The sequence below is a fragment of the Onychostruthus taczanowskii genome, unplaced genomic scaffold (genome assembly GCF_017590055.1).
Source record: "Onychostruthus taczanowskii isolate IOZ18803 unplaced genomic scaffold, ASM1759005v1 scaffold90, whole genome shotgun sequence".
Classification (NCBI taxonomy): domain Eukaryota; kingdom Metazoa; phylum Chordata; class Aves; order Passeriformes; family Passeridae; genus Onychostruthus; species Onychostruthus taczanowskii.
The window spans coordinates 3,000,070-3,025,864 of record NW_024506994.1 but is presented as its reverse complement, the minus strand read 5'-3'; the positions used below and the strand labels follow the sequence as shown (position 1 = coordinate 3,025,864).

Below are 25,795 nucleotides of genomic sequence, written 5' to 3'. Positions count from 1 at the left end.
GAGTTAAATCCATGTTAATCTGAAGACTTTAAGTGCTGTCTCAGTATGACACTGAAAAAGAACCCCACCTGAGCCCCTAAAAGTGAACAGCCACAGACAAGAGGATGTGAAGCCCCTTGAGAGACCCCAAGAGGTTTCATTGGAGATTCTCCACCAGGAGGTTCTGACAACACCTCCAGCAAGGACAGGATTTAACTCTGTGGAAACAGAGCAAAATCCCTCTTTGTAGGCAGTATTAGAAGGCAGGGGAGTCACACAAACCTAGCTCAACCAGACAGGAGCACAACCATCTCTAGAAACTTCCATTGCTATTTCCTGCTGAGAACTTAGTTTTTGTACCTTTGCTAATTAAAATAGTCTTTCTAGAACAGCAGGTACGAAAACCCCACCCCCAAAATGGTTACTTCAACTGGTAAGAACAAGATGGCAAAATCCAAGAGGGGTTATTCTTGGAGGAAAAGAATCACATTTCACATTCAACAGCTGGTTCTTTGTGAAGAGTTCTTTAGTTACAACTTCTAGTGGCCAACTCTTTGCTAAGATTTTTGAGTGTATCAAATCCAGCAGAGCTGCTTCCAGTTTGAACCCTGAAAATACCAGAAGAAGCCTCCTACACTGAGATTTTTCAGACCTAATGATATTTGAACTCTACTGTTAGGAACCTTTAGAAGAGAAACACACCTAAATGAACTACTAGAATGCACTGAAATGGTGAAAAAAATCCAAACCTGTTTTGCTAAAAAAACCCAACACATGCCTCCATTTAGCATAAAATCTTTTTCCAGCCATTTCTATGAGTAGGGATGGTTGGCATGAAACAGCAGGACTCCACAAACATGTACAATATATGTGCATTTCAACACTGCAATCTAACATGTGTTACAGTACCCCTAGCCTGTCACTCCCTTTTTTTTAATTTCTGTTTTAGTTCGGATGAGGACTGCAGCCAATGGGAAAGATGTAAACCTGCCAACCACAAGTTGAAAGGATGCTGTAATCCTGCAAGCAGGGGTTAAAATAGTCTGAAAAAGAGAGTGGAAAGGAAAGCCCAAAGAGATCCACTGTCGGCTTTGGAGAGCGACCACGAGGATCCCTTTTTCCTTAGCACAGATTTGGGGCAGCTTTGGACCCTGCACCCAGAAATCAGCAACTAAGCCAAGCCTAATTCTGTTGACTGCTGAGTTCTGTCCCAGTCTTCAAAACAGGGTGGCCCAGAGTGCTTGGTGGGAATTGTTCTTGCCATCACCTGAGCCAAGCATGGGAATTGTTTGGGTTGGTGTTGGCTGCCAGGAACTAAAAGTGTGCCAAGGGCTGATAATTGAAGCAGAGGATGAACAAGATCTGGTGGCTGTGCTCATGTTCTGATGTGTTTTGGTTTATCAGCAGGGATGAAACCCAAGACACTTGTCCCAGGATTGGGAAAGCAACACCTCCTGCCAGGACTTTGTGAGGGAACTTCCTGCTGAAAACATCTCCCATGGGCCGTTCCTTGGAAATGAGACAACACCGAGGCAATGCTCCAAAGGGCCTGTGACAGCACCAAACAGGGATCCTACAAACCTCCTCTGGTAGATGGCTTGGCCTGGAGGCAGAATAATTTGGGAAATAACTTCATCCCAGCTCTGGGAATGATTTTGGCCTGATGGGAAAGAGGAAGGAACCGAGTTCGGATCACACTCACTGACCAAGAAAGAGGGCTCCATCCAGAGATGTGTCAGCAGTGCACGCTTTGTAATCTTATGGTTTGTAAACCTGTGATGTTGTGTAGGGGGTCTTTGGTGGAAATGCCTCAGCATAATCCCAGCTGAGGGGACTGGTCTCTGGAAAAGAAGGAGCGTCTCAACATTCCTGGAGAGTACACAGGGCTGGCATCAATGAGGCGAGTCTGGCAGAGTGTTCCTGTGAGGGGGAGTGACAAAGTGGCAAAAACGGATGTGGTGCAGCTGGTGCTGTCTCGCAGTGGGTTACTGAAGGCACCAGGGACACTGATTTCCAAGGATAACAGCAGGAAACTCTTTCTCCCTCTGCTTCCCACGTTTTGAACACTCTGCAAGGACCTATGTGATAGGTAGCAGGTCACAACTTGGTGTCCACACATTAAGTCATGCTCATCCTGGTTTATCTCCTGGGTTTTTTTGTCTTCTGCAAACATTTTTGGGACCTTGATGTACATCAGACAGGGGCTCCTGTGCCTGGTGACTGTCCCCCCTCAGTGACCCTCAGTGTGAAGAAATGGATGTTCTGAGGGCACTGAGAGCATGAGGTTGACCAAATGCCAGTTAGGACAAAAGTCATTTCAGGAGATTTCTACTGACTCAGTAATTTTGCTGCATGCCCAGACTTAGAACTGTCACCCCAAGCTAATCATTAAAAAACAATTAATAGTTTCTGAAGTGAGACAATTCTTTCCTTCAAAACTCAACAATTTCGAGTTGCATCAACCTGAACTGCTCCACCTCCATCAGGGGTAGAAGCACAGAGTAGACCCTGCCCAGCAGGGCATCTTTTCCATGTTTCTTTGCACATCCCAGAGCCTATGTGACATCTTTTCCATGTTTTTTTTGCACAACCCATATCCTACGTGGCATCTTTTGCATGTTTTCTGCACTTCCCAGAGTCTATGTGGCATTTTTTCCATGTTTTTCTGCACATCCGGGAGCCTATGTGCTCCCTGTTTATTCGTGCTCTCCTAGATGCCTGACAAGAATCCCACACTAGAACCTGAAGCTAAAAAGAATTGTATTTCACTAACCAACAGCAGCTTTTTCTATGCTCTTATCCCAAATCTCCCATGAGAGGTGTATCTCCAGAAAGCCTGCAGCATGGAGTTACCCAAAAAAGTCTGAATTTCCTGCCTGGAATCTGCTTGACAAGAACCCAAACTTCTCTCCATGCCTCAGTTTCCTGGCTGGCCCCCAGCTCCTGGGAACAGCATGAGCTAATGCTGTTGTAGTGCTCTGATGATGTAACCCCTTCCCAGTGATTACCACAGTCTGACAAAGCCTAAAATTGGCAGCACTGGCCCCCTGCCAGCTCTGTCCCGTGAATGGTGACTCATCTTTCCTGGCTGTGCCGTGTCCTGTGTGTGACGGCGACACGTGGTACGGAACAGACGGGGTTTTATCAGCACTCCAAAAATAAGAGCCAGAGACATGGCAAGGTGGTGGACAGAGAAGCTGCAGGTGGGGATGGGCGAAGGGATGACGTTCTCTCTTTGGGCTGGCTCCAAATCCCATTGGGAAAAAGAAAAAATAGCTGTCCCTGGCTCTGAAGGCTCCTGGATCCCACCGCACTGGGACAATACGGCTGATGATGGGACAAGCTGTCCCATGCCAGCGTGCCTCAGGCTTGGCCTGCTCTCAGCATGCCAGAGCAAGGCGTCCTCAGTGCCACTGCCAACTGTGGAGATGGCTTTTTGATGCTGCTGGGAATTGGCCAGGGACCAGCAGCTCCTTTTCAGCAGGGCACCAAATTGCTCCCTGTCATCCGGCTTTGGTGGGAAGGAGGGGAAGGCAGGAACAGAGCCATATGCCCCAGTCTGGCAGAGCAATGGAGTCATATGAGTGGCCTCCCGGGCGAGCTGCTTATGAGTTCAGAGCTATCTGGGTCTCCTTGGGCTGCTGGTGAACACTTAAAGGGAAACTGTGGTGGAGACAGGGCAGGTTTTCAGGGCAGGTCATCCCAGATCCTCCCTGCCCAGCAAGAACACGACTGGTGGGGTCCCTTTCCCATATGGCAATGAGCAACTGCTTTTGTCCTTGTGCTTCTTCTGTCACAGGAAACCAGGCCTGGGTGATGGATGTCTCACACTGCTTTTAATCCCCAAGGAATGACATGAGAAAAAAGGAAAAAAAGAATATCTGCCTTTGGGCAACAAGTTGTAGAATCTCTTTTTGCTCATGATCTGCCTCAGAACCTGAGCCAAAGCCCAGAGTGTGGCTCTGGTAGATCTTGTCCCCACCCCATCTCCTGTTACTGAGGATTTTATAAGGCAAAGACTTCTTTAGTCATACAGTGAAGTTCCCTTGGTGAATCTTAGGAAAAATGTACCAGTCAGGAAGAGGATTTCTGCTGTGCAGAAATAGGACTTTCCCACACCAAATTTGCAGATGCCATATTGAATTCTGCACTGATCCCCATGGCATCTGGTGCCTGTGTAGAATGAACTCTGGTTTATTTGTGAGGTTATGCGGCTCTGCATAAATGGGGACAATTTTGTGTTGTGAGGTCACAGAGATTGGGTTTGGGGGTTTGGATTCCTGTTTCAGCATTTTTCGGCACACTTGTTTGTCCCAGGCCAGCATGAAGGGTCTTGCACTAACTTTAAGTGCTCCTTCAAGTGATGAAAAGGATGAAATTTCAAATCTCATGAGTCTTTTTTCACTTTCACTGGAGACCTGGGGATTTTAGCCTCCTCATTTAAGTTCAGGCCAGTGTTGATGTCACTTGAAACTCGCATTTTTGAGCACCTACAGGCTGAGGGTCCCTTTCTAACTCAGTTGACCAGATGAGTTTTCTAAACTAAGTGACGCAAAAAATGATCTTTAGTTTGCCCCTGCAAAAAGGAATCATAAATGATTAAAAATGGTCCCCAGACATGGCACAGATGAGGGAGAACATGACTAAAAAAAAAAATAGGACTTCACTTTGGGAGGGACAAGATGATTTGCAAACTCCACCAGGATACCTCTGCAGCCAGCACACATCTGTAGCTGAGATGTCTGAAATCCATTTTAATCCCCAATTTGTATTACTCTGCTTAAATAAAATGACCTCCCAAACCCCTAAGTTAATGCTGCTTTTCTTTAAATACATGAGCAGCTTCAGCCTACTTTTGAGGGCTGTGGGGAGTGCAAACACCTCCCAAAATCCCCGAGACTCCAGCAGGACTTATGCTGCTAATCTCTCTCAGATCAACTGTAGGGTTATCAAGGACATGGACACAGCATCTGTGGAGAGATGGGGCTTTTTTTGGAAGAGAGACCCTGTGCTGAAAACTGCAGCCTCATATAGGCAGAAATCTTTGTCTAAAGAACTTGTGACATGAGTGGAAGGGTGTTGGGACTTCTGGTAAATCTCATTAAGCTTTAAAGAAGCCAGGTTAAAAAAAAAAATTAAAAAAAAAGTGGAAGCAAACCTCTTTAAGAGGAGATTTATGCCAGAAAAACTGGAATCCCTCTCACCTCCCTGTCTGCCTAGAGGTTGGGTGTCTCCTTCAAGCTGGTTTGATCAGTTCCTTCCAACTTAGAGCGGAGGAAGTGGCACCTCTGAGGGGTGAAAGGGGTTAAGGATGGTTTGTTCTGCAAGGAGTGAGGTGGATTATCTGCTGGGGGTGATTATGGAATGAGGATCTGGGTTGCTGAGCTTTTTCTGTTGTTAGTGCTATGTTTCCCCCTGCAAATACATGATTTAAATCATGGGAAGTCCTCTGGCCATTGCTGCCCTGGAGTCTGAGAGATGGACACCCTTTTTATCCTCTCCTAAACCTCAGACACAGTTAGGCTGGCTGAAGGACAATGCTGCATCCTCTCCAGCATCCCTTCCCCACCTTCAGCCTAACCCCAGTGGTAGGCATAAATGCATCAGATTCCCTGGGGAAAGGTGCTGCTGCTGCTGCTTGAGCATCTCCTCCCACCTCCTTCAGCTGCTTTGGACATGAGCTGTTCCACGTGTTGGATCCATCCTTATTCCCTCACCTTCTCTTGACTCTGTTTTGGGCCCACCCAGCTGTGGTTGTAGCAGATAAATCCTGCACAGAGGTCCTGCCTACCAACACCAGCTCCTTCCACATGGATATTCAGGAGCTGATGTTGCTCCATTTGCTCCACCAAACAAAGAATTCCAGCTCAGGCTCTCAGCATTCACCTTCCACAGCCCAACTGATGGAGTTCACAGAGTTATCACCTCTTTTCTTTCTGTGCTCTTTTCTGTTGCTCCTCAGACAAGAGGAGCTAAGCTGGGATCTGCTCTGCCTTGTGCTGGGGATATGATGAAGGAATGAATCCTGACTCATGAAATCCCAGCTTGAGTCTTGTTCCAAGCTTTACTGAGGCTGGGTCTTGACCTCAAATTCCAGCTCCAGCATTTCTGCTGCTGGACATTCTCATTTTTGGGTGAAACTCCTCTGTTCTTTGAGTGCTGAAGGAACAACAGACACAGGTCCCACCCAACCATCTTACACAGGTACCTCTCATGGTCAAATAGCTCTTGCAAGGCATGATCAGGTTTTTCTTTCTTTCACCCACCCAACAGATTGAAAGCCAAGAAATTAAGCATTATCCTGGTTGTATCCATTTCTATCATCCTTTCAAGATCAGCCCTTTCTATTACTATGCTGTGTGGCAGAAATGCTTTGGAGGAGATGATCTGGATCTGAGTAAAGACCCAATGTGTTCACTCTTCTTTCCTCAACAGCTCTCTTAAAACAGGAATTAGGAGACAAAAGCAAAACCTCCTGCTATCCATTCCAATAATTCCCTTTCTAAAGCTCCTTAAATAGAAGTTGACCTGTTTGGGGAGAAGTGGATCCTGGGCTTGACATTACAATCTAAAGAGCGGGGAGGACTGAGGCTTGGAGGAGGGATGTATGGCACAGGAAATGGTGAACTGACCTTGTCTGGCACTAAATGAATCCATAGGAGTCTGTGGGGAATGTATAGAAGCAGCTGGAGTCTGGACACATCAGCAGGGGCTGTACCTGGGTTTTTAAGCCCTTCCCTGGGCTGTTTTTTCAGCGTGCATTCCTCACAGATGCAGCTGATGCTGTCCCTGTTTAAGGGCAGAACTGGCCCCTTCCTGTGACGAGCCACGCTCCCACAGACTTGATGAGCCAGGAGAGACTTGATTTGGTTTTTAAACACACTGCCTTCCTAACAGTATCCATCTCCCTTTGCTTCAAGTGAAAATCTTTGATGCTCCCTTTCGCAATGGCTCCTTTTAGCATTTAATTTGCTTTTATATAATTATGGACCAGCCGCGAGGAGGAGAAGGAGAAGGAGGAGAAGGAGAAGGAGAAGGAGAAAGAGGTGAAAGAGAAAAGAACTGAATGGGCATGAAGGAGCTCTAGGAAACCTTGCACCGGAGGAGTCAAGGAGCGCTGAGCAAGCTCCGCTGCTCACATCCATCAGCGCCCGCATCCCTGGCACAAGCGGGGAGGGAGGCAGGGAGAGGATGCTCAGGGGACCCGGCGGGCTCGGCTGCTGGAGCGTGGCGAGCAAAGAGCCCTCCAGGGCTCGGGGAGGCAGGCAGGGACGTGCACTGCCTTGGAAGAGAGCGCAGCCAGCTCGGCGCGCTGGAGGAGCAGAGGAACTGCAAAGCCGAGGAAGGGAGGGGAGGGGGGATGCTGGAAAAATGATGCAGCTCATTCAGTGGATTAGGCAGCCGTGCCTGGAAGTGGCAAAGTGGAAGAGCCACGGATTTGAAAGCCTGGAGGGATTATTCTCCTGTGTTGTCTGACTCGCAGTGCAACAGAGGCCAACAAACTTCACTCGGCGCTTTCTGCGGCGAGTCCAGCAATCTGCAGAACACCCTGGCAGACCTCCTGGGCTGTGATTTCTGCATTTTCAGTCGGGCTAATAACATTGGAAGCAGCAGGAAAAGGGGGCTGGCAAATGTGAGCCATTCTAGCAGGAGTTGTAGAAAGGCATATTCATCATGTCAGCACTTTGGAGGCCTGGAGAGCTCGTGATGAGAGGTTTCAAGAAAAGACTGCATAAATAGGAGGAGGGAAGCTTCTATAAACAACTGTGATGGACATGCTGGAAATACAGAGGAAAGGGAGAGTGGCTGGCCTTTCTTGATGCTGTAGGTAGTGGTGACCTTGGCAAAACCAGCAAAATTTAACCCCAAAGCAAATTCCAATTTCAGTTCCCACCTCAGGTCCAAAAACTCCTCAGAAATGACAGGCCCCATCCAGGCTGTCTTTGGGAAGCTGAGTGTCACCCGTGGTGCACAAACTGAACAGGGGCTGAATAACCAAGCAGCTCCACTGCTGGTCCTTGGAAAGGATGGTTGTCCCTCAGGCTGGTCACACCCAGGCTGACAGCATGGCCATGGGCTGGGAGAGCTGCTCATGCCAGGGCTGGGGCAGGACCATGTCCCTCTCAGCTGGGACAGATGCCCCATGCTCAGCACATCACAGCAGTGGTGGACACCAGAACTGGCAAAATATTCCCTGTGGTGGCTTCCAAGCCTCTTCTCATCATTTAATTGCCTTTCCAATTGAACCTCCACTACATCCCTGTTCCTACACAATCCCCTCCACTGCCTTCCCCTTCTCTTTTCCTGGGCTTGGTGAGAACCATGGTACCAATGACAAGACCTTAACTCCTGGGCACTCATCAGAAAAGGCCCTACAGCATTTAGCTGTTAAAAACCCCCTTTTTTACACTTAACACCATCAGAGCATTGCATAGGCATTGAATCATTTGTCCTCACAACACAAACTCAAATCTGGCCAGTTTTATCGCCCTACTTATGTAAGGAGGGAAACTGAGGCAGGGAATGGTCGTGTTTGCCCAGTGCCAAGCAACAAACGAGTGGTGCCACAGCAGCAGAGCCTGCTTGCCTCCTCCTGACACTACCATCATTCCTTTAGCCTGGACTGGGCGTGGAAGAGCTGAATCCCATCTTTTCCTTGATACTGACTTTTTTTTTCCCCCTCAGAGGAACGAGCAGAAATTTTACCCAGCGAACGCAGCAGAGATTTGTCCCAAAGTCGCAGCCCCCAGCCAGGGTGGGAAGTGAGCAGCACATCCATCAGCTGCTGGGCACTGGGAGCAGAGATTGGGAGAGGCTGGTAAGGTGGGGAAGAGGGGGCCACTTACATGGTAATGTTTCTGCACGGTTCTTTTGGATCATTATGCAGAGCTGTAGCACCAGTTGAGGGGCGCTCTCGAGGAACGTTTCCAGGAGGCGCAGCATGTTTACATCTGCATATTCGTACATCATAGCCCAGTAGAAACGCCGCTGGTGTTCCTTCCGCCTCTGGCTCTGGATCCCCAGGTACATTGTTCGGATATACCTGCAGGGAACAGAAGGGAAAAGCTGGGCATGAGAACGTTGGAGCGGCAGCAAAATCTGTTTGTGGGGGAATGGGGTTCTGGGGAGACATTGGGGTTTGCATGGTTCTTCCGCTCCCTCCTGTCAGATTTGAGGAGGACTTTTAGAATCTGACTAATCATTAATGTTGGAAAAGACCTCCAAGATCATCAAGCTCAGCCTTAAACTAGATGCCACCCTGAGAACAAGAGCGTATAACGAAGTGCATTTGGTGTTGCAGGGGTGGGAAAACTTTAACTGGTACCACCCAAATGTGAAGCCTGGGAGTAGGAAATGCTTTTGAAGCACAAGAAAACAACCCCCTCACCTAATTTTCATCACAAGAAGAGAGCCCATATGAAAAATACTGCTCCTAACGCTTGGAAGTGGCTTGACAGACCATCTAAACCCCCTCAGCACTCTGGTAAGGAGCTTCTCTCACAGAATCCAGAGCTCAAGAAGTGTTTGGACCACACTTTCAGGCTCATTGTGGGATTCTTGAAGTTGTCCAGGAATTGGAAGCTGACAATCCTTGTAGGTCTCTTCCAGCTCAGAATATTCTCTGATTTTATGATTTGACCCTATTCCATCATAGGTGGAGCAAAGAGACACCACCTTCACGCGCAGCACGTATGTGACCCACAGATGTGAAAGGCCACAGTTTGTCACTGGTCAGCTTTGAGACTTTGGGCAATGTTGGAGTACAAGGACGTGCTTTGTGCATGGATAGGCACAGCTCTAACCATTGCCTCTGTCTCAAGACTTGTGGCATTTAAGAAAAGACCTCAACAGAGTCCTTTCTAATGCCACAGAATGTTGATGTCACAGAATCCCAGAATGGTTTGGGTTGGAAGGGACCTTAAAAATCATCTTGTTCCAACCCCCTGCCATGGACAGGGACACCTTCCACTATTCTAGGCTGCTCCAAGCCCTGTCCAGCCCAGCCTTGGACACTTCCAGGGATCGACAGTCCAACATTGTGTATTCTTCCTTCTCATCCTGAGCGGTGGCTGTAACCTCATTTGGGATGGGAACCATTTCACCTAATGCCGACCCTAAAGCTGGTCATCTGAGTCGTCGGAAATGTCCCCTCCCGGGACTGTTCATCTGTCCCAGCTCCGCTGCCAGCACGGCAGCGGGATGAAACGCCTTCTGGAGGCTCTGGGAGGGGCTCACGGCACAAGCTGGGGTTTGGCCAAAACGATTAGATCATCCCCTGCTACTCGGGCGAGACTGCACAGCCGGCGAGAGCAGGAGGGAAGGACGTGAGCCTGGAGAGCCTCCGGATCCCCGAATTACACCCAGGGACGGGGAGCTGGGAGAGAAGCAGAGGCAGCTCTGCGAACCCTGTCCTTTATCCAGCATCTTGTCCTTCCTGCCCGCTCGCAGCTGACTGGCACAGGAGGCGAAAAATCCCGAAAGAGGGACTGCAAGGACACCAAAAAATGACGCAGGAAAGCCACCAGATGGGGCTCGACACTCGAGAAAATGCTACGGCAGTCATACGACACTGGTGACACTGGTGTGACATCCACAGCAGACCCCGAGTGGGACGGAAATGGCCGTGGAGCACCTGCTCTCCCAAATCCACCACCTGCACCTGGCATTTCCATGGAAGACCCCAACCCCAGGAGCTGCAGAACGACGCAGGCATCCTGCCTTCCCTTCACCCAGGAATTAAATAAATGCAGTTTAGCTGGGAAGGCAAAGTCAGGGAGAGCGTCGTGGCTCAAGGAGAAAGCAGGAAAAGGAGAATGCAATGGTTTTTATAACGTCAGTGACACAGGGCCAGCAAAAGCCAAGCGGTGGTGCTCTTAAGGTGCTGACCACGGGCAAAGGCACCATCACCTCTGCCAAATTCCACCAAATCTGTCCTGTAGTCCTGGATGACCTCCCCCTCCCCAGAAGCTCCCATTCCTGCTGGTACACAAAACCTAAACTCCTCTTCGGAAGGTTAAACCACTCATTTCTCATCACCCCAGCCACAGACAAGAAGAATTTATTAGTTTTCATCCTGCAGCAGTCTTTTACTTGTTTGCACATAGTTGCCATGTAAACCTTTCATTTCTCCAGATTAAAAAAAAAAAAAAAAAAAAAAAAAAAAAAAAACAAAAAAAACCCGAAAAAAACACCACAGTTCCACAGAATCATAGAATTATTAAGGTTTGAAAATACCTCTAAGATCATCAAGTTCAATCATTCTCCCAGCACTGCCAAGGCCACCATTAACCCATGTCCCCAGGTGCCACATCCACATGGCTTTTAAGTCCCTCCAGAGATGATGATTCCACCACCTCCCTGACTAGCCACTTCCAATGCCTGATAACCCTTTGCCTGAAGGAATTCTTCCTGGTGTCCAACCTGAACCTTCCCTGCTGCAACTTGAGGCTGTTTTCTCTCATCCTGTCTCTTGTTCCCTGGCAGCAGAGCCCAACCCCCCCAGCTACCTCCTCCTGTCAAGAAGAAAAGAAGGTCCCCCCTGAACCTCCTTTTCTCCAGAAAAAAAAAATTTTTCAGTGCCTTCCCACAGTTCACATTTCCTACATGTCTACTCCTTCCATACTGCTGTTCCCAACAGCTGTCTCCACTTCTGGGTTATTTTTAAGACCATCTTTATTTTCCCCAGCCCTCCAGGTTGGCTGAACCAAACTGTAACAATGACAGTGGGCCACTCAAAAAAATTAGGATGAAATTATCCTGATGTCCTATCCTGATGACCTATCCTGATGTCCTGTCCTGATGTCCTGTCCTGATGTCCTGCAATGATTTCTCCTGAATCTCTGGGGTTAGTGTGAATCTCTAGGGATTCACCACCATCCACAGTTTAAGCACAGATTTTTCTTACTGGCCATGGAAAGAGGACATGGCACCAACCCATGGAGGCAGAATGCATGGAAAAATATTCAAATTCATGGGATTGACACAGTGTCCTGATCCTGTCTCCATCAGTGGCAGTGGCACAAACACCAAGTTCTCCCTGACTGCTGAGCCCACAGCCTTTGACAAAGGTCACCTGCATTGTGCCTCTTCCACAGATGGGGAAACTGAGCTAGAGAGTACCAAAAAAGTGCTCTCAAAGGTTTTTTGTCATCAAACCCCAGATATTTTAGTGCTGTCCCCTGCCTCTAAACACCAGATGAGTGCAGCACAGCCCTATGAGCTGATGCTCCTCCATCCAGGGTGGACATAGTTCCTTCACAGAATAAATCCCAGCCCTGCCCAATCTGACCCCAAAGGAAAAATCTGTCCCTATCCCATGGGACTGTGACCTCAGGAACCCCTTGGCAAATGTTGAGCAGTGTGAGCAAAGCAGCTCCGAGAACCATTTGCAGCTGAAAGTAAATTCACTTCATTTTTCTTTCTCTTCAGTCCATGAAAAAATATGGTGCTCTGTCTTCAGCATCCTTCGGACCCAAATCTGGCAAAGAGAGGAAAGGAATGACTAAGATCCCATTCCTTCTTGATGCCAGTAGATTGTGATAAAAGTAATAAAGTAATATTTCCACCTTGTGGGCTTTCAGCAAGCAATAAATACCTACTTAATTCCTACTTAATTCATTAACTTAAAATTTCACCCAGCTCCAACACTGATAATTCTTAACCCTATTTCCAAACACTTATGTAGAGAACTGGTCTAAACAGTTTTATTCCAGGTCATCTCTTTCCTTGTGTTATTTTATTTACTTATTTGAGAGTCTTTCAAAGCTTTCCTAGCATTGGTTAAGTGTAGACAACTTAAGAAGAATTAAGAAAAAAAAAAATCCATGTGATTTCACCTGAAATTCATTGTTCCCGGTCAAGCTGGTGGCAAACAGGCTTCTATAATTAGACTTTAAAATCCATATTCAGGCCTGATCTTCAATCTTTAGCAACACGATGCTTCCTCTTATGTCAGTGAAAACCATTCACTGCTCCATGCTTTTGAAAATCAGACTAATTTATTTATTTAAGAGCTTAATTTTGGACACAGGAGCCTAACTTTGGACTTTTTATTTTTTTCTTTTTGAATGCTGGCTATTTTTATATAAGAGTATGTGTATTTGTGTGTATTTTTAGTTCTAAGTCTCATCACAGCTTCAAGAGATAGAACTAATTTGGGGTTGGGAGGGGGATTGGGGTGATGTTTTTTATTTCTTTTTTTTTTTTTAGTGCACAAAGGATTGGCTGTCCCCTCCCTCCTGGCAGGGCTCCCAGAATTCCTGTTGGTATAATTACCCTCACGCTTATTTACTACGTATGTCACAGCAGCACACGAACTGCTCGGGTCAAAGTCACTGCTGTCCCTGCTCCAAAGTGCCTTTTTAAGGAGCCAAATCCACCAAATGTGGTCAAATAACCTTTGGAAAGAGCTTCAGGAGCCCACCAGGAGGGAAAAGAGGAGATGCTCCTGCTGTAAAAACACAACCCACCCTGAGCTCTGTGGAAAAAGCTGCTCCATGGGGATGACAGGGGATGGATTCTGGTGGAGGCTGAAGCTCTGGTGTTGTATCGTGAAATGAAGCAGGCCCTGGCCAGCTGGCAAGGCTCAACTCTGCGTGGCTACATCCATCTATTTGGCCCTGGCCAAAACTTCCAGGAGCTGTGTTGATAATTTTACCGGGTGAACTATTGCAGGGTTGTGCCTGGGCCTTGGCATGGTTGGATTTGCTGAGGTGGCTCCAAGGATGTGGATGTGTAAAAGGGTCAGAGCCCTTTTGGGAGCCCAGAAAAGCGCATCAGGACAGGCCCTGGGCTGTGCTTTGGGGGCAGAAGAGTCCTGGTGGCCTGTCCCACACAGCCACGAGCTGACCAAGGGCAGCAATCTCAGGCTGTAACAATCTGATCACTTTTCCTGAGGCCAACAGGCCAAAACACAAGAAATGAGCTCTCTCATCCTCCAAAACCAGGAAACTTCCTCCATATTCAGAACTGCTAATGATTCCTGGGCCTTGCACATTTCTGAAACCTGCAGAGGTTGTGATGACTTGGGAGAGTCTGAATATGCCTGGACCATTCTAATGATTATATTCAGATTTTGGCATGGAATCACAGAATATCCTGAGTTGGGAGGGACCCACAAGGATCATTGAGTCCACCCCCTGGCCCTGTACAGGGTGTGGTGAAATTGTAGTGCCCATGAACAGGTCTTGAAGTTATCAGTACAGGTATATGGAAAAAGGATTTTTCTCATGCCCAGCCCTCTGTTGGGGTGGAATGCTGGAGAGACAGCTCTGATACTGTAGCCAAAACATTGGGGTGTTACCAACACCTTCCCAGCTCCAAATGCAAAGCACAGCAGTGTGGGGGCTGTTGTGGGGAAAACAAACTCCGTCTCAGCCAGACCCAGCCAGAGAATCACAGAATCTCTGAGGCTGGAAAATATCTCTAAGCTCAAGTCCAACCTGCACGCCAGCACCGTCATGTTCAACACTGACCCATGGCCACAAATGCCATATCCACTCTTCTTGAACACCTCCAGGGATGGTGGTTCCACAACGTGATGGTGATGCCACAATGTGGCACAGCTTGAGGCCGTTCTCTCTCCTCCTGTCCCTGTTCTCTGTGAGCACAGCCTGACCCCCCTGGCTGCCCCCTCCTGTCAGGAGTTGTGCAGAGCCAGAAGGTCCCCCCTGAGCCTCCTTTTCTCCAGGCAGAGCCCCTTTCCCAGCTCCCTCAGCCTCTTCTGGTGCTCCAGCCCCTTCCCCATCTCTGTTCCCTTCCCTGGACACGCTCCAGCCCCTCAATGTCCCTCTAGTCATGAGGGTCCCAGAGCTGTCCCCAGCGCTGGAGGTGCCTCCACAGTGCCTGCACAGTGGATAGTCCCTGTCCCGGCCCTGCTGGCCACACTGTTCCTGGATATTCCAGCCAGGAAGCCCTTTGGCTTCTTGGCCACCTGTCACTCTGCTGGGTCATGTTCAGAAATGTCCTGAGGCACTTCAGGAGCGTGGTTGTGACCTTGGTGACATGGCAGCAACACACATCATATGGATGTGCACCATCCCATGGCACCAACCTTGTCCCTGGTGCTCCCTCCTGGAGGAAGAGGGTGGGAATGCAGGGTGTCCTTCAGCTGAGGGCTCACCCTCCTGCCACCTCATCTTCTTGCAAGGGGCCTTGTGCACTGGAGGGTGTTCCCAGATTAAAATCCCTCTCCTCGGAGGGGAGAAAACCAGGACACGTGGAACTGCTGGGCTGGAAGGCCAGGAGCAGAGGCTGCCCGAACATCCCCTTACAATAAGGTTACGTGAGGCCAGATCTCAGCTGGAGCGAGCTGGCATCCACAGGGCTCTGGCAATTTACACCAGCTGTGGCTTTGGCCTGCTTTTTTAATTTTAATGAATTATTTTCATTCTAACTGACATAAAAGGAATAGGAGACGCAGCGCTGGAGCAACAGGGGAGTAGGAAAGTGAAACGCTGTCTGTTAAAGAAATCAAACTCAAACTTAGATTTGCCACCACCATTAACATGCTCAATATCAACATTTTTTAGTTGTTTTCTTTGTTGCAATGTCGCATGCCAGTGATAAGGATTCACAGATGATTGTTATTGTTCCTAGTTTGAGCATCAAAATAGGAATCACAGGGTCTCATCCAGGTGCTGGTATTCCACAGCTTTGTCTGGCTGTTCCCACTCCTCCAGAACAAGGGGCTGTCTCCAGGGAGTTGTTCCTGGTCTGGCCTGGACCTTGAAGGATGTGCAGGATTTATTTTCAACACTGTTGGCTGTGCTGGGTCAAAACCATGCTAAACTGGGAAAGATCACTTTTCACCTCAAAATCAAGAAAAGGATCCTTATTTCTGCACAAACTCTAATGCAGCCTCCTCACAGATCATCCCAACCACACACACCTAAAGAATCATTTTGATGGCCTTCATCAGGACCCTGATCTTCAGAACTGGGGTTCTTGGTGCTTTCTGACAGCTTTGATCCAAGCTGTCTCTAGGGAGTTGTTCCTGGTCTGGCCTGGACCTTGAAGGATGTGCAGGATTTATTTTCAACACTGTTGGCTGTGCTGGGTCAAAACCATGCTAAACTGGGAAAGATCACTTTTCACCTCAAAATCAAGAAAAGGATCCTTATTTCTGCACAAACTCTAATGCAGCCTCCTCACAGATCATCCCAACCACACACACCTAAAGAATCATTTTGATGGCCTTCATCAGGACCCTGATCTTCAGAACTGGGGTTCTTGGTGCTTTCTGACAGCTTTGGGGGATTTCCTTATAAGGTTTATACCTAAAAAATGAATAAAATGCAACAAAAAGTGTGTTCATCAAGAGGTTTAGTCCTTCTGCCTTGCAATTTCTGATCTAAGTCTTACCTACTTGTTTCTATCAGTTTCTGTTAAAGAATTAATAATTTGTGCTACAAACTCTCGCTTTTTGCCAAATGTGCAACTGAAATTTGTGTTTGAAGGAGCGATTGTCCCAGACTTCTGCTGCACAGGAGAAACTGCTACAATTTCCTATTCTAAGCCAGTCTGGAGCTGTTTTAAAGCACAGATGGCTTTACCACACACCAACCTCAAAAGATGCAGCTGATTTATAAGACTTATGTTGGGAAGGATCATATCATGGAACCACAGAATAATTTAGGTTGGAAGGAGATTTTAGAGGTCTGTGGACCAAGGCTTCCATCCAAGTGGGGATAACTTTGAAGTTAGGGAAGGTTGGTCATGGTCTGGTGCAGCTGAGTTTTGAAAATCTCCAAGGGTGGAGATTCCACAGCTCCTCTGGACAAACTGTTCCAGCATTTTACCCCAATCCCTGCAGAATCATGGAACCATTCAGCTTGGAAAAGACCTCTTGAGTTCAACCATCAACCCAGCGTTATGGGCATGACCAAACCATGCCCCCGAGTACCACATCCACATGTTTTTTGAACATTCCTGGGGATGGTGAAATGATTTCCAGCCCAAGATCATTTCCACTACTTGAAGAAAGTTTACAAATCAGCCCCTCCTTCGAAAAAGTCAATTCCATCCAACAGTTGGGATTTAAAAGAAAATAAAATAAAAGCATGACACTGTAGTATTTTTAGGATCTGGTTCCAACAGCTGTGGTATTTGCAGGCTGATTTAACTCATGATAATCCGGGGGTTCTGATACACAAAACAGGGCTCTGTGACTGATGATTCCTGAGCAATGTCCCCAGCTCCTCTGAAATTATTACTTTGGTGGCAGTGCCAGGCAAAAGGGACATAAACCTACACTCCCTCCTCTGGGGCAGCACTCCTGGTCTTGTTTCAAATCCCTTTTTGCTAATGGTTTAAGTGGGTATTTGGGACTGTGAGAGCACAGGCAAGGCTGCAGGTGTGATTTCATCCTGCTGACAGACACTGGGGTCACAACCTTCAGCAGCTGCACAGGGCAGGAAAGTGGGGCAAGGGCATCACTGCAGATAAAACTCCAGAGGCCAAAGGTGCAGGAGCTGCTCGTGTTGCTCCATCTTATAGATGTTTCTGGGATTTGTCTCTGTGACTGCTCTCCTTCCTCAGCTGCAGAGTAATTTTCTCTGACTCACAGGCTGAAAGATCACAACTAGAAGAAGAGACACAAATCATAAGGAAGTGCTAGCCCTAAACAGCCCCACTTTTTGGCACTGATTTGTCAATCCTTCCCCAGCCTGGCTGTTACTGAACTATCCTTTCTTAGCCAGAGCCTGTCCAGTCTTTCTTTATCTGCAAAAATAGCAATGAATGTGTTATTGACATATTCAGCACAACTCCAGTTTTGGAAGCAGCCAGGCAGCTTCTCCTTGTTGCATCCTCATGGCTGAAGGGTTCCCCTGGATATCCAGGTTGCAGAATCCCCATTTTCAGGTCTCAGTAAATCAATACAGAATCAGAGAATAGCTTTGTAGCAGCAGCTGCCATTGTTTTGACCCAGGCTCCTAGAAATCATGTTTGTGTCTTCATTTGTTAATTATTTTCTGAGATGTAGAGCTCTAAAACAAGAATACAAACCCCAAGACCTCTCCAGCACCATGGCATGAATGCCCTTTTTTTTTTTATTTCATTGTGGGAACCATCTCCATGCTGCATGAAGGAGGAGGCAGAGCAGCGGGGGCTGCTGGAGAGGGTATCCAAGTGATGGGTGCTTCAGAGACATGTCACAGCATCTATCACACGTGGGATGGTCCTAGCACTGAGCCAAATGCTCTCTTTTATCACAGATTCCCCCCTAAGTTAGTGATGAATTCTTAAACCCCAGTCCCTTCCCTATTTTGCACATGCTTATTTGCTTTAAGGATACTCCAACACTTGATGCTGTCGCCTCTAGCAAAGCCTTCTGTTTTAAATCAAAGCTGTTAAACAGCTTTACACAGGGACCAGGAAGTGGGTCTCACACTGAGCTTTTGCTTCAAGTATGTTTGTGAAAATAAAGTTTAGTGTCAGGGCTCTCCTCATGGAAATAAAGATGGTCCCAGTCCAGCCAGTCCTGCAGGATCAGCTGAAAGCCTTGAAAGGAAGCAGAGGCATTCTGATTGACTTGTCTTGGCTCCAAGCAAGGGAAATTCCCTGAAATGCCAAAGAAAATCCCAAACAAGTGCCTGAGGACACCCCAAATGTAATCTCAGAGGCACATGGGAACAGTCACCTCACCCTTTGAACAGCATGGGTCACGTTACAGTGTTTTAACCCAGATGGTCTTGAGAAGTGATTTGGCATCATGTGGGCACACCGGAACCATGGGATATCTCAGGGGAGGAGAAGTTGGCATTGCTCTGGGATACCAGTCAGTGACAGGGACACATCTGCATCTCCTCATAGAGATCCCTCAGTGGAGGATGCAGAGCAGGAGAGGGGAAAGAGGTGATTTTTGCTATCAGGGGGTCCCTTGGAGATGGAGACACTTGCAGTTTTCTCATCTAAGGTTTCCTCACTTCCCGAGGTTTTAACAGTTTGGGGTAGAGGGTGCAGAGACCTGAACAGACACTGCAGATTGCCTATGGTCTGAACCCTCAAAGGCCAATGTGGACCCCAGGATCACAGTAACAATACTGGGAGTTTGTTCCCTCACTCAGAAGGAGACATTTCCATCCCCACACTCTGGCTGCTGGAAAAGACGAGAAGGTCACCTCTGTGGCTGAGAGATCAGATAAGGATTCTAGGAGAGCATTCCCTGAATTTACAGTATTTTCTCTCTCCCCAGCCATCAGAGTGACTGGCACTTCAGCAGGACCTGAAACCGCCAGACAAGACTTTTCCATGCAGCAAAGCCTCTCCTAACCCCTATCAAGAGTGCTTTGTAAAGCTGAGGAGGTGGACGCTCCAGGATTTTCAAAGAGCATGCCAGAAAAACAGCAGCCAGGAAGGGTTCAGGGGGGAAAGGATTCTGCTTAGGAAAAGGAGAGCTAGTTCTTGAGGATCTGGTGCAGCTGCAAAGAAGCTGCTGCCTGCTGCAGAGCTGCCAGGGTCAGAGCTGTGGCTCGCTGCCAGCTGCAGCGCGCTCTGCCCGCCGTTTGCATCCAGAGCACCAGGGCTCCCAGAAAATCCTCAGGATGCTGTTCAGCAGCTACCAGGCATTCCTGAGCCCACCCCAGCCTTGTCAAGGACCATCAGAGAGCTGGGACTTTGCCTTCAGCAGCACATCCCCGGCTCCCCTGTGCCGCAGGGGTCAGAGGCATCCCTGGAGCAAAGCTCCCGACGCTGCTGAGACTGTCGCCTTGGCTTTGCCATCCCTTTGAGGAGAAGGAGCTAAAAATTGGGCGAGCGCCTGTGAAATCCTGGAAGAACAGCCTCAGATCGTGGCTATTTTTAGTTCCACAGAAGATGCGCATACATTAGTGAGGGCCTGCCTTCCTCTCCGGGCTCGGAGAAATCACACGGTGTCCTCCCAGCCTGCCAGGAAAGAGTTTAACCCTTGTTGTCCTACCACAGTCAGCCCCAGCCAGCTGCACCTCAGCGTGGATCGTGATGAGGAGCAGAACAAGGGGCAGAAAGGTTTTCATGGGCATTTTGGCTCTTGCAAAGTAAAGGAAGAGTGACTTTGCCCCACGGACCTTATGCCATCATATGTGGTGGGAGGAGGAGGGACTAGAAGAAAATTCCAGCACAGAAATGGAAATTCCAGCATAGAAATGGAAATTCCAGCACAGAAATGGTGGCATCTGACTGCCACCACCATTGGCCCTGACTGAGGAGCAGCCACACTCCAGGCTGAAAGGGGCAGGGAGCAGTTGAGAATCTGCAGAACCTGAGAGTTGATTCCTCAACTCTGGTGACCTCTCATGGTAGCCAGGACAGGTGACATTCACAAACTGCCACGTGTTGCCTTCAATTCAGCCACCACAGCATTACAGACTCACAGAATGGTTTGGGTTGGAAGGGAATTTAAAGCCTCATCTTGCTCCACTCCCTGTGCCATGGGCAGGGACATCTTCCACTATCCCAGCTTGCTCCAAGCCCTGTCCATCCTGGCCTTGGACACTTCCAGGGATGGGGAAATTAAGCACCAGGAGCTACTTAATCCAAATCTGCAATCTTTTAGCCATGCAGCCTCATGGGAAAAAAAACCCTCATCACCACACAGGATCCTTGGTGTTGCATCTCCTTCCTCCCACTGGCTGTGTCTCCGCTGCTCCAGACACATCACACCAGGAAAACCATGGCTGGGACACATAAAGGGAATGAGGCCAGGGATGAGCTCACCAGCCTGCTGGAACCATGATGCCTTTCAGCTGCACAATTAACAAAAAATAATTGCAACACTTATTCCCACACTTTTTTTCTCGGAGGGATGAGGAGCAAAGCCTGGTCCCTGCACTTCACACCCACAGCGCCTGTCAGCTCCGCTGCCCGTGCACTTTCACATTTTCCAGCTCTTTAATATTTATTACCTCTGCTGCTTTGTATTACTCATCGTCTATTCCTGGCCAGAGGAAACGTACTGGCGGGTTCTGGAGCGTGCACGTTCCCTGTTCCTCGAGGGGGCCATGAGTACAACAGCACCTCTCAAACTCTCTGCTGGGCCAGTGCAGCCTCTTGTGGCTTTGGAGGGAGGAGACTCAGATAAGCCTCGCCATCCCATCACAGTTGGCTTTCCAAAGGCCACCAGGATGTCTTAGGCCACCAGGAGAAGAGACACAGCCTTTTTGGAAGGTACAGCATTGTATTTGCAGGGACTCTCGTGGCAGGATGAATCTGACTTCATGTTCTCAGAAGGCTAATTTATTACTTTATGATACTATTACATATTAAAGAATACTATATTAAACTATACTAAAGAAAACAGAAAGGGTACTTAATGAATGATAAAAAGATAATAATGAAAACTCGTGACTCTGTCCAGAGTCTTGACACAGCTTAGCACTGGTTGGTGAAAGAGTGAAAACAACTCATACCAGAATCCAATAAAACAATCACCGGTGGGTAAACCATCTCCAAACACATCCCACATGAGCAAAACAGAGGAGAAGCAAATGAGATAAGAATTGTTTTCCTTTTTCTGAGGCTTCTCAGCTTCCCAGGAGAAAAATCCTGGACAAAGGGATTTTTCCAGAGAATGTGAATACCACATACAGGAACTCTTCCATGGGTGTATCCTACTGATCCCTGCAGAAACATCCTCAGGAAGTTCACCTGAGCATCCTTCCCTGCTACACTTGCTGTCCTTTTCCAAGTCTGCTCCCAGCCCTGCGATTAACCACGGGCCTGCCAGCCCCTTTGCCTGCTTGCAGGATTTCTCCCAGATGCAGGAGGCTCTAAGTAAGGATATTTGTAATAAAACTCAGCAAGTCAGGCTGTGCAGGAGCCTGTGGGTGGCAGCACTTGCAGTTGTTCCATTTAACAGGCAACTCTGAGTTAAGACTGGTTCTAAACAATATTGGAAAGAGGACCATCTTCTAGTGGTCATGTTCAGGAGAAAAACCAGCCCAGGCATGGCACTACCCAGTACAACAGCATTTTTATCTTTTATTTATTCTCCTACTAATTTAAAAGGAGCTTTCTGCTTGAAGCTTAATAAAAGTGAAGCCACCTGACCACGTCCTTGCTCCACCTGCCTCCGGGTGCAGCTGAGTCTTCTCGTGCCAGCAGCCAGCTTATCCAAGTGACACAAATGAGGTCACAGGAGCTTTCTGCCAGCGAGCAGCATCTGGGAGGTGAGGTATGGAATCCTGCAGCTCAGCCCAAGGGAGGGATGTTCATGCACAGTTAGGTGCAGAAATGGAGGCAGAGAGGTTAAGTGACTTCCCCTGGGCGAGTGGTGTTTAATTTAGAACGGGATGGGATGGGATGGGATGGGATGGGATAGAATAGAATAGAATAGAATAGAATAGAATAGAATAGAATAGAATAGAATAGAATAGAATAATTTCAGTTGTAAGGACTCTGCAATGACCATCAAGTCCAGCTTCCAGTTGGAGAGGGGCTTTTCTCCCTCTCCCTGCTGGATGAGCTGCTTTTGGAAGTGCTTAATCCAAAGGGAAGAAAGCCTTTCATTTTCACACACATCCTTTCAACTTCCCGCTGCTCCAAATGCTTCCCCAGCCCATTTGGATGCCTCTCACACACCTGCTCCAGCCCAGGCAGCTGCCCTGCCCTGCGTGGAGGATGTTTGCATTAACATTGACTGTTGCAGCTGCTTGGACGAGATCTATCCCAGAAGCACCAATAAATTGCTGAATGCATTGATCCAGACGTGACTCAGGAGCCACCACTGAATAATCTCCCTCGGCACCCTCCCCTGGCTCAGCCCAGGCAGAGTTTCTGCTCCCCTCAGCAAAGCAGTGGAGGACTCTTCCATCTTGCATTTCTCCAGGGGCAGGCTTGCTTCAATGACACGTGGAGGCTATTGATTTCTGTAATGAATGGATGGATTTTCCCCTCCTGCACTCACACCTCCTCCCTCTCCCATGGAAAAATTCAGTGCCTCTGTCATTTACTGCCCAAATGCCTCTCCAAGGCTGCAAACATGCAGCCTTTCCCTGCTGGAATTGTGTGCTGCCTCCAAAGCTTCCATCCAGTGTTTTTCTCCTGATCTCCTCTGATCTTGCTTCCAGGAGGGATGATTTAAACCAGTGCAGTGAGGCAAGGATCCCAGGCAAGGAGAACAGGAAAGTTTTCCTCTCCAGAAGGAAGGTGTGTGGCCAGAATTGTTGGGAAAGCTCAGGCTGTGAGTTGGAGGTTGCAGAACTGCCTGGGAAAGGTGGTGGAAATGTTTGTTGGGATGGAGCTGGAGGAGATTCCCACACTTTAGGGATCTGCTCTTAAACAGGAGCAGAGCAGATGTTTTGGTTGTGGAGGAGATGAAGGAATTGCAGTTGGGGAGGTTGCACTTGTGAGTTGAAGAAAAACCCACTGGTGTCACTGGGGTCAGCTGAGAAGTTGCTCAGAGAAGCTGTGGACTCCCCATCCCTGGAAGTGTTCAGGACCAGGATGGATGGAGTTTGGAGCAATCTGGGACAGTAGAAAGTGTCCCTGCCCATGGCAGGGGTTGGAACAGGATGATCTTTAAGGTCCCTTCCACCCAAACCACTCTGGGATTCAATGGGGTCTCACCCCTAGCCCAAAACACCCAGTTCCTGCTTCCCTGAACTCCTCCCTGGAGAGCCTCCTGCCACCACCCACTTCTCCCCAGCCAGGTCCCTGTAGTTCATCTGAAGTGCCACCACCCATCTCCTGCTTTTGGGACCCTTCTCTTCTTGTCACCCCACCTTCAAGTGACCTGTCCTGCACCCTGCTGCTGGTGGCTCTTGGCCACAGCTCAGGGGACAGCTCTGCAGGGGAGGGACATGCCAGCTCCCTGTGCACATGTTCCAAGGAGCCTGGCACTGCCTGTCAGCCCTCCTGCCCCTGCAAGTCCTGCCTGGCCCTCCACAGGAGTCAGGACCTCAAATATCACAGGATATGGCATTTGTCACCTCCTACGTTTGCAGAGATTTGGAAAGACCAAGGGACTCAGCTGGAATGAGGTCCGAGAGATGGCCTGCCCATAAACCTGGACTTGCAGAGCATCCATGGAGGGCTGGAATTTGACTTAACTTCTGCATTACAAACTCCCAGTCTTGCTCAGGTTGCCCTTTGCCTCCACAGCCTCACCAGTTAAAAATTTGCAGCTGACTCTGAGCATGTCAGCCCAGGACACAAGTCCTTCCAATCCTGGTCTAAAACTTCAGGTATTTGAGCCCTAAAACTGCAAGTTTTGAACTCCTTTAGCAAGTAAGCCTGGCAGGTAGGCACAGGAAGTCCTGGCCAACACCAATGACTGTCCTAGAGATTCCACCAAAAGATTCATCATTTCATCTTCCATCCTTCCTTGCCTCCAACAGACTATCCACCATGTTGGCCCAGACCTCAACTCCCAACTAAGAACAGTGTCTGAGTGCTCTCTCCTGCCACTCAGGAGAGTGTCCACATGGGTTCAGAGCCCTTTTTTTTAGGTTCAAACTCCTTCCTATGGGTTCAAACTTCTTCTCGTGGATTCAACCCCTTTATTGTAGGTTAAACTCATTTCTCGTGGGTTTAGATCCCTCCTTGTGTGTTCAAATCCCTGTTTTATTGTTTCAAATCTCATCCTGTGGGTTCAAACCCCTTCCTGTATGTTCAGATCCCTTCTTGCGATTTCAAATCTGCTTCCTGTAGATTCAAATCCTTTATTGTAGATTAAAACCCTTTCTTGTGGGTTCAAGTCCCTTTTTGTGGGTTCAAACCCCTTTTTATTGGTACAAATGCCTTGGTACAGGTTCAAATTCCTTCTTGTGGGTTCAAACCCCTTCCTGTAGGTTTAAATCCCTTCCTGAGGGTTCAAATCCCTACTTATAATTTCAAACCCCTTTCTGTAGGTTCAAATCCTTTCTTGTAGATTAGAACTCTTTTTGTGGGTTCAAGTTCTTTTTTGTGGGTTCATACCCTTTCTTGTAGGTTCAAATCCCTCCTGCTGTGTTCAAATCCCTTTTCGTTGGTACAAATCCCTTCCTGTGTGTTCAAATTCCTTCTTGTAGTTTCAAACCCCTTCCTGTAGGCTCAAATCCTTTCTTGTAGGTTAAAAACCTTTTTTGTGGGTTCAAGTCCTTCCTATAGGTGCAAATCCCCCCTTGTGTGTTCAAATCCCTTTTTATTGGTACAAATCCCTTCCTGTGGGTTCAAACCCCTTCATGTTGGTTCAAACCCTTCTCTGTGAGTTCCAAGCCCTTCTTTGCTACACGTGAAGGCAAGGCTTGACCTTGGCCATCGAACATCCCAGAAAACCCGTCAACCCCCCCGAGCCGGCCAAGGAGACAAAGCTCTCAGGTTCCCGTGTTGGGGCTGCTCATCAGGATATCCAACACTGGAACACCTCCTGGGACACGGCAGCATGTCAGGAAGGCTCTGCTCTGCTGGCTCCAAAGGTGGCCTGGAGAGGATTTTGGCGGGGCTCAATTCCCTGCCGTTGGAAATGCTCCCTCAGCCGCGCGGGGTGGCCGGGCGCCAGCGGGCCGGGTTTCCACCGTGGTCTCATGAGGACACTCTGCTGGAAAGAGGATGCTGCAGGCTTGAGTCATCTCCAGGCTCTGGAGGGAATTAAAGTCTCCACCTCCCACCCCCCTGCCTGCGTGTCCTGCCACTTGAGGTGACAGCCAAAAGCAGGACACCAAGCCTGCGCGTTTTAAAGTAGCTTTGGGATTGAGTCCCTTTCCCTGTGCTATCCTGGTGCAGCCTTTCTCCCTGCATGTATGAAATATTTTGTGTCATATATTTCCTCCCCCTGATGCCCCAAGCCCCTGAGGTGGCCCTGGATGCTCCAGTTGTTCACAGCTTTTTTGTGAAGCTCAAGCTCATGTGATTGGAAATT

At 48.4% G+C, this 25,795-nt stretch overlaps 1 protein-coding gene across 1 annotated transcript in view; it reads right to left on the bottom strand.

The window, feature by feature from the left end:
* XKR6 (XK related 6) overlaps positions 1-25,795 on the bottom strand; it is a 168,569-nt gene that overhangs the window by 10,835 nt on the left and 131,939 nt on the right. The window contains 1 exon segment of the mRNA XM_041426216.1: positions 8,826-9,022. Coding sequence (XP_041282150.1) covers positions 8,826-9,022 — 197 coding nt within the window.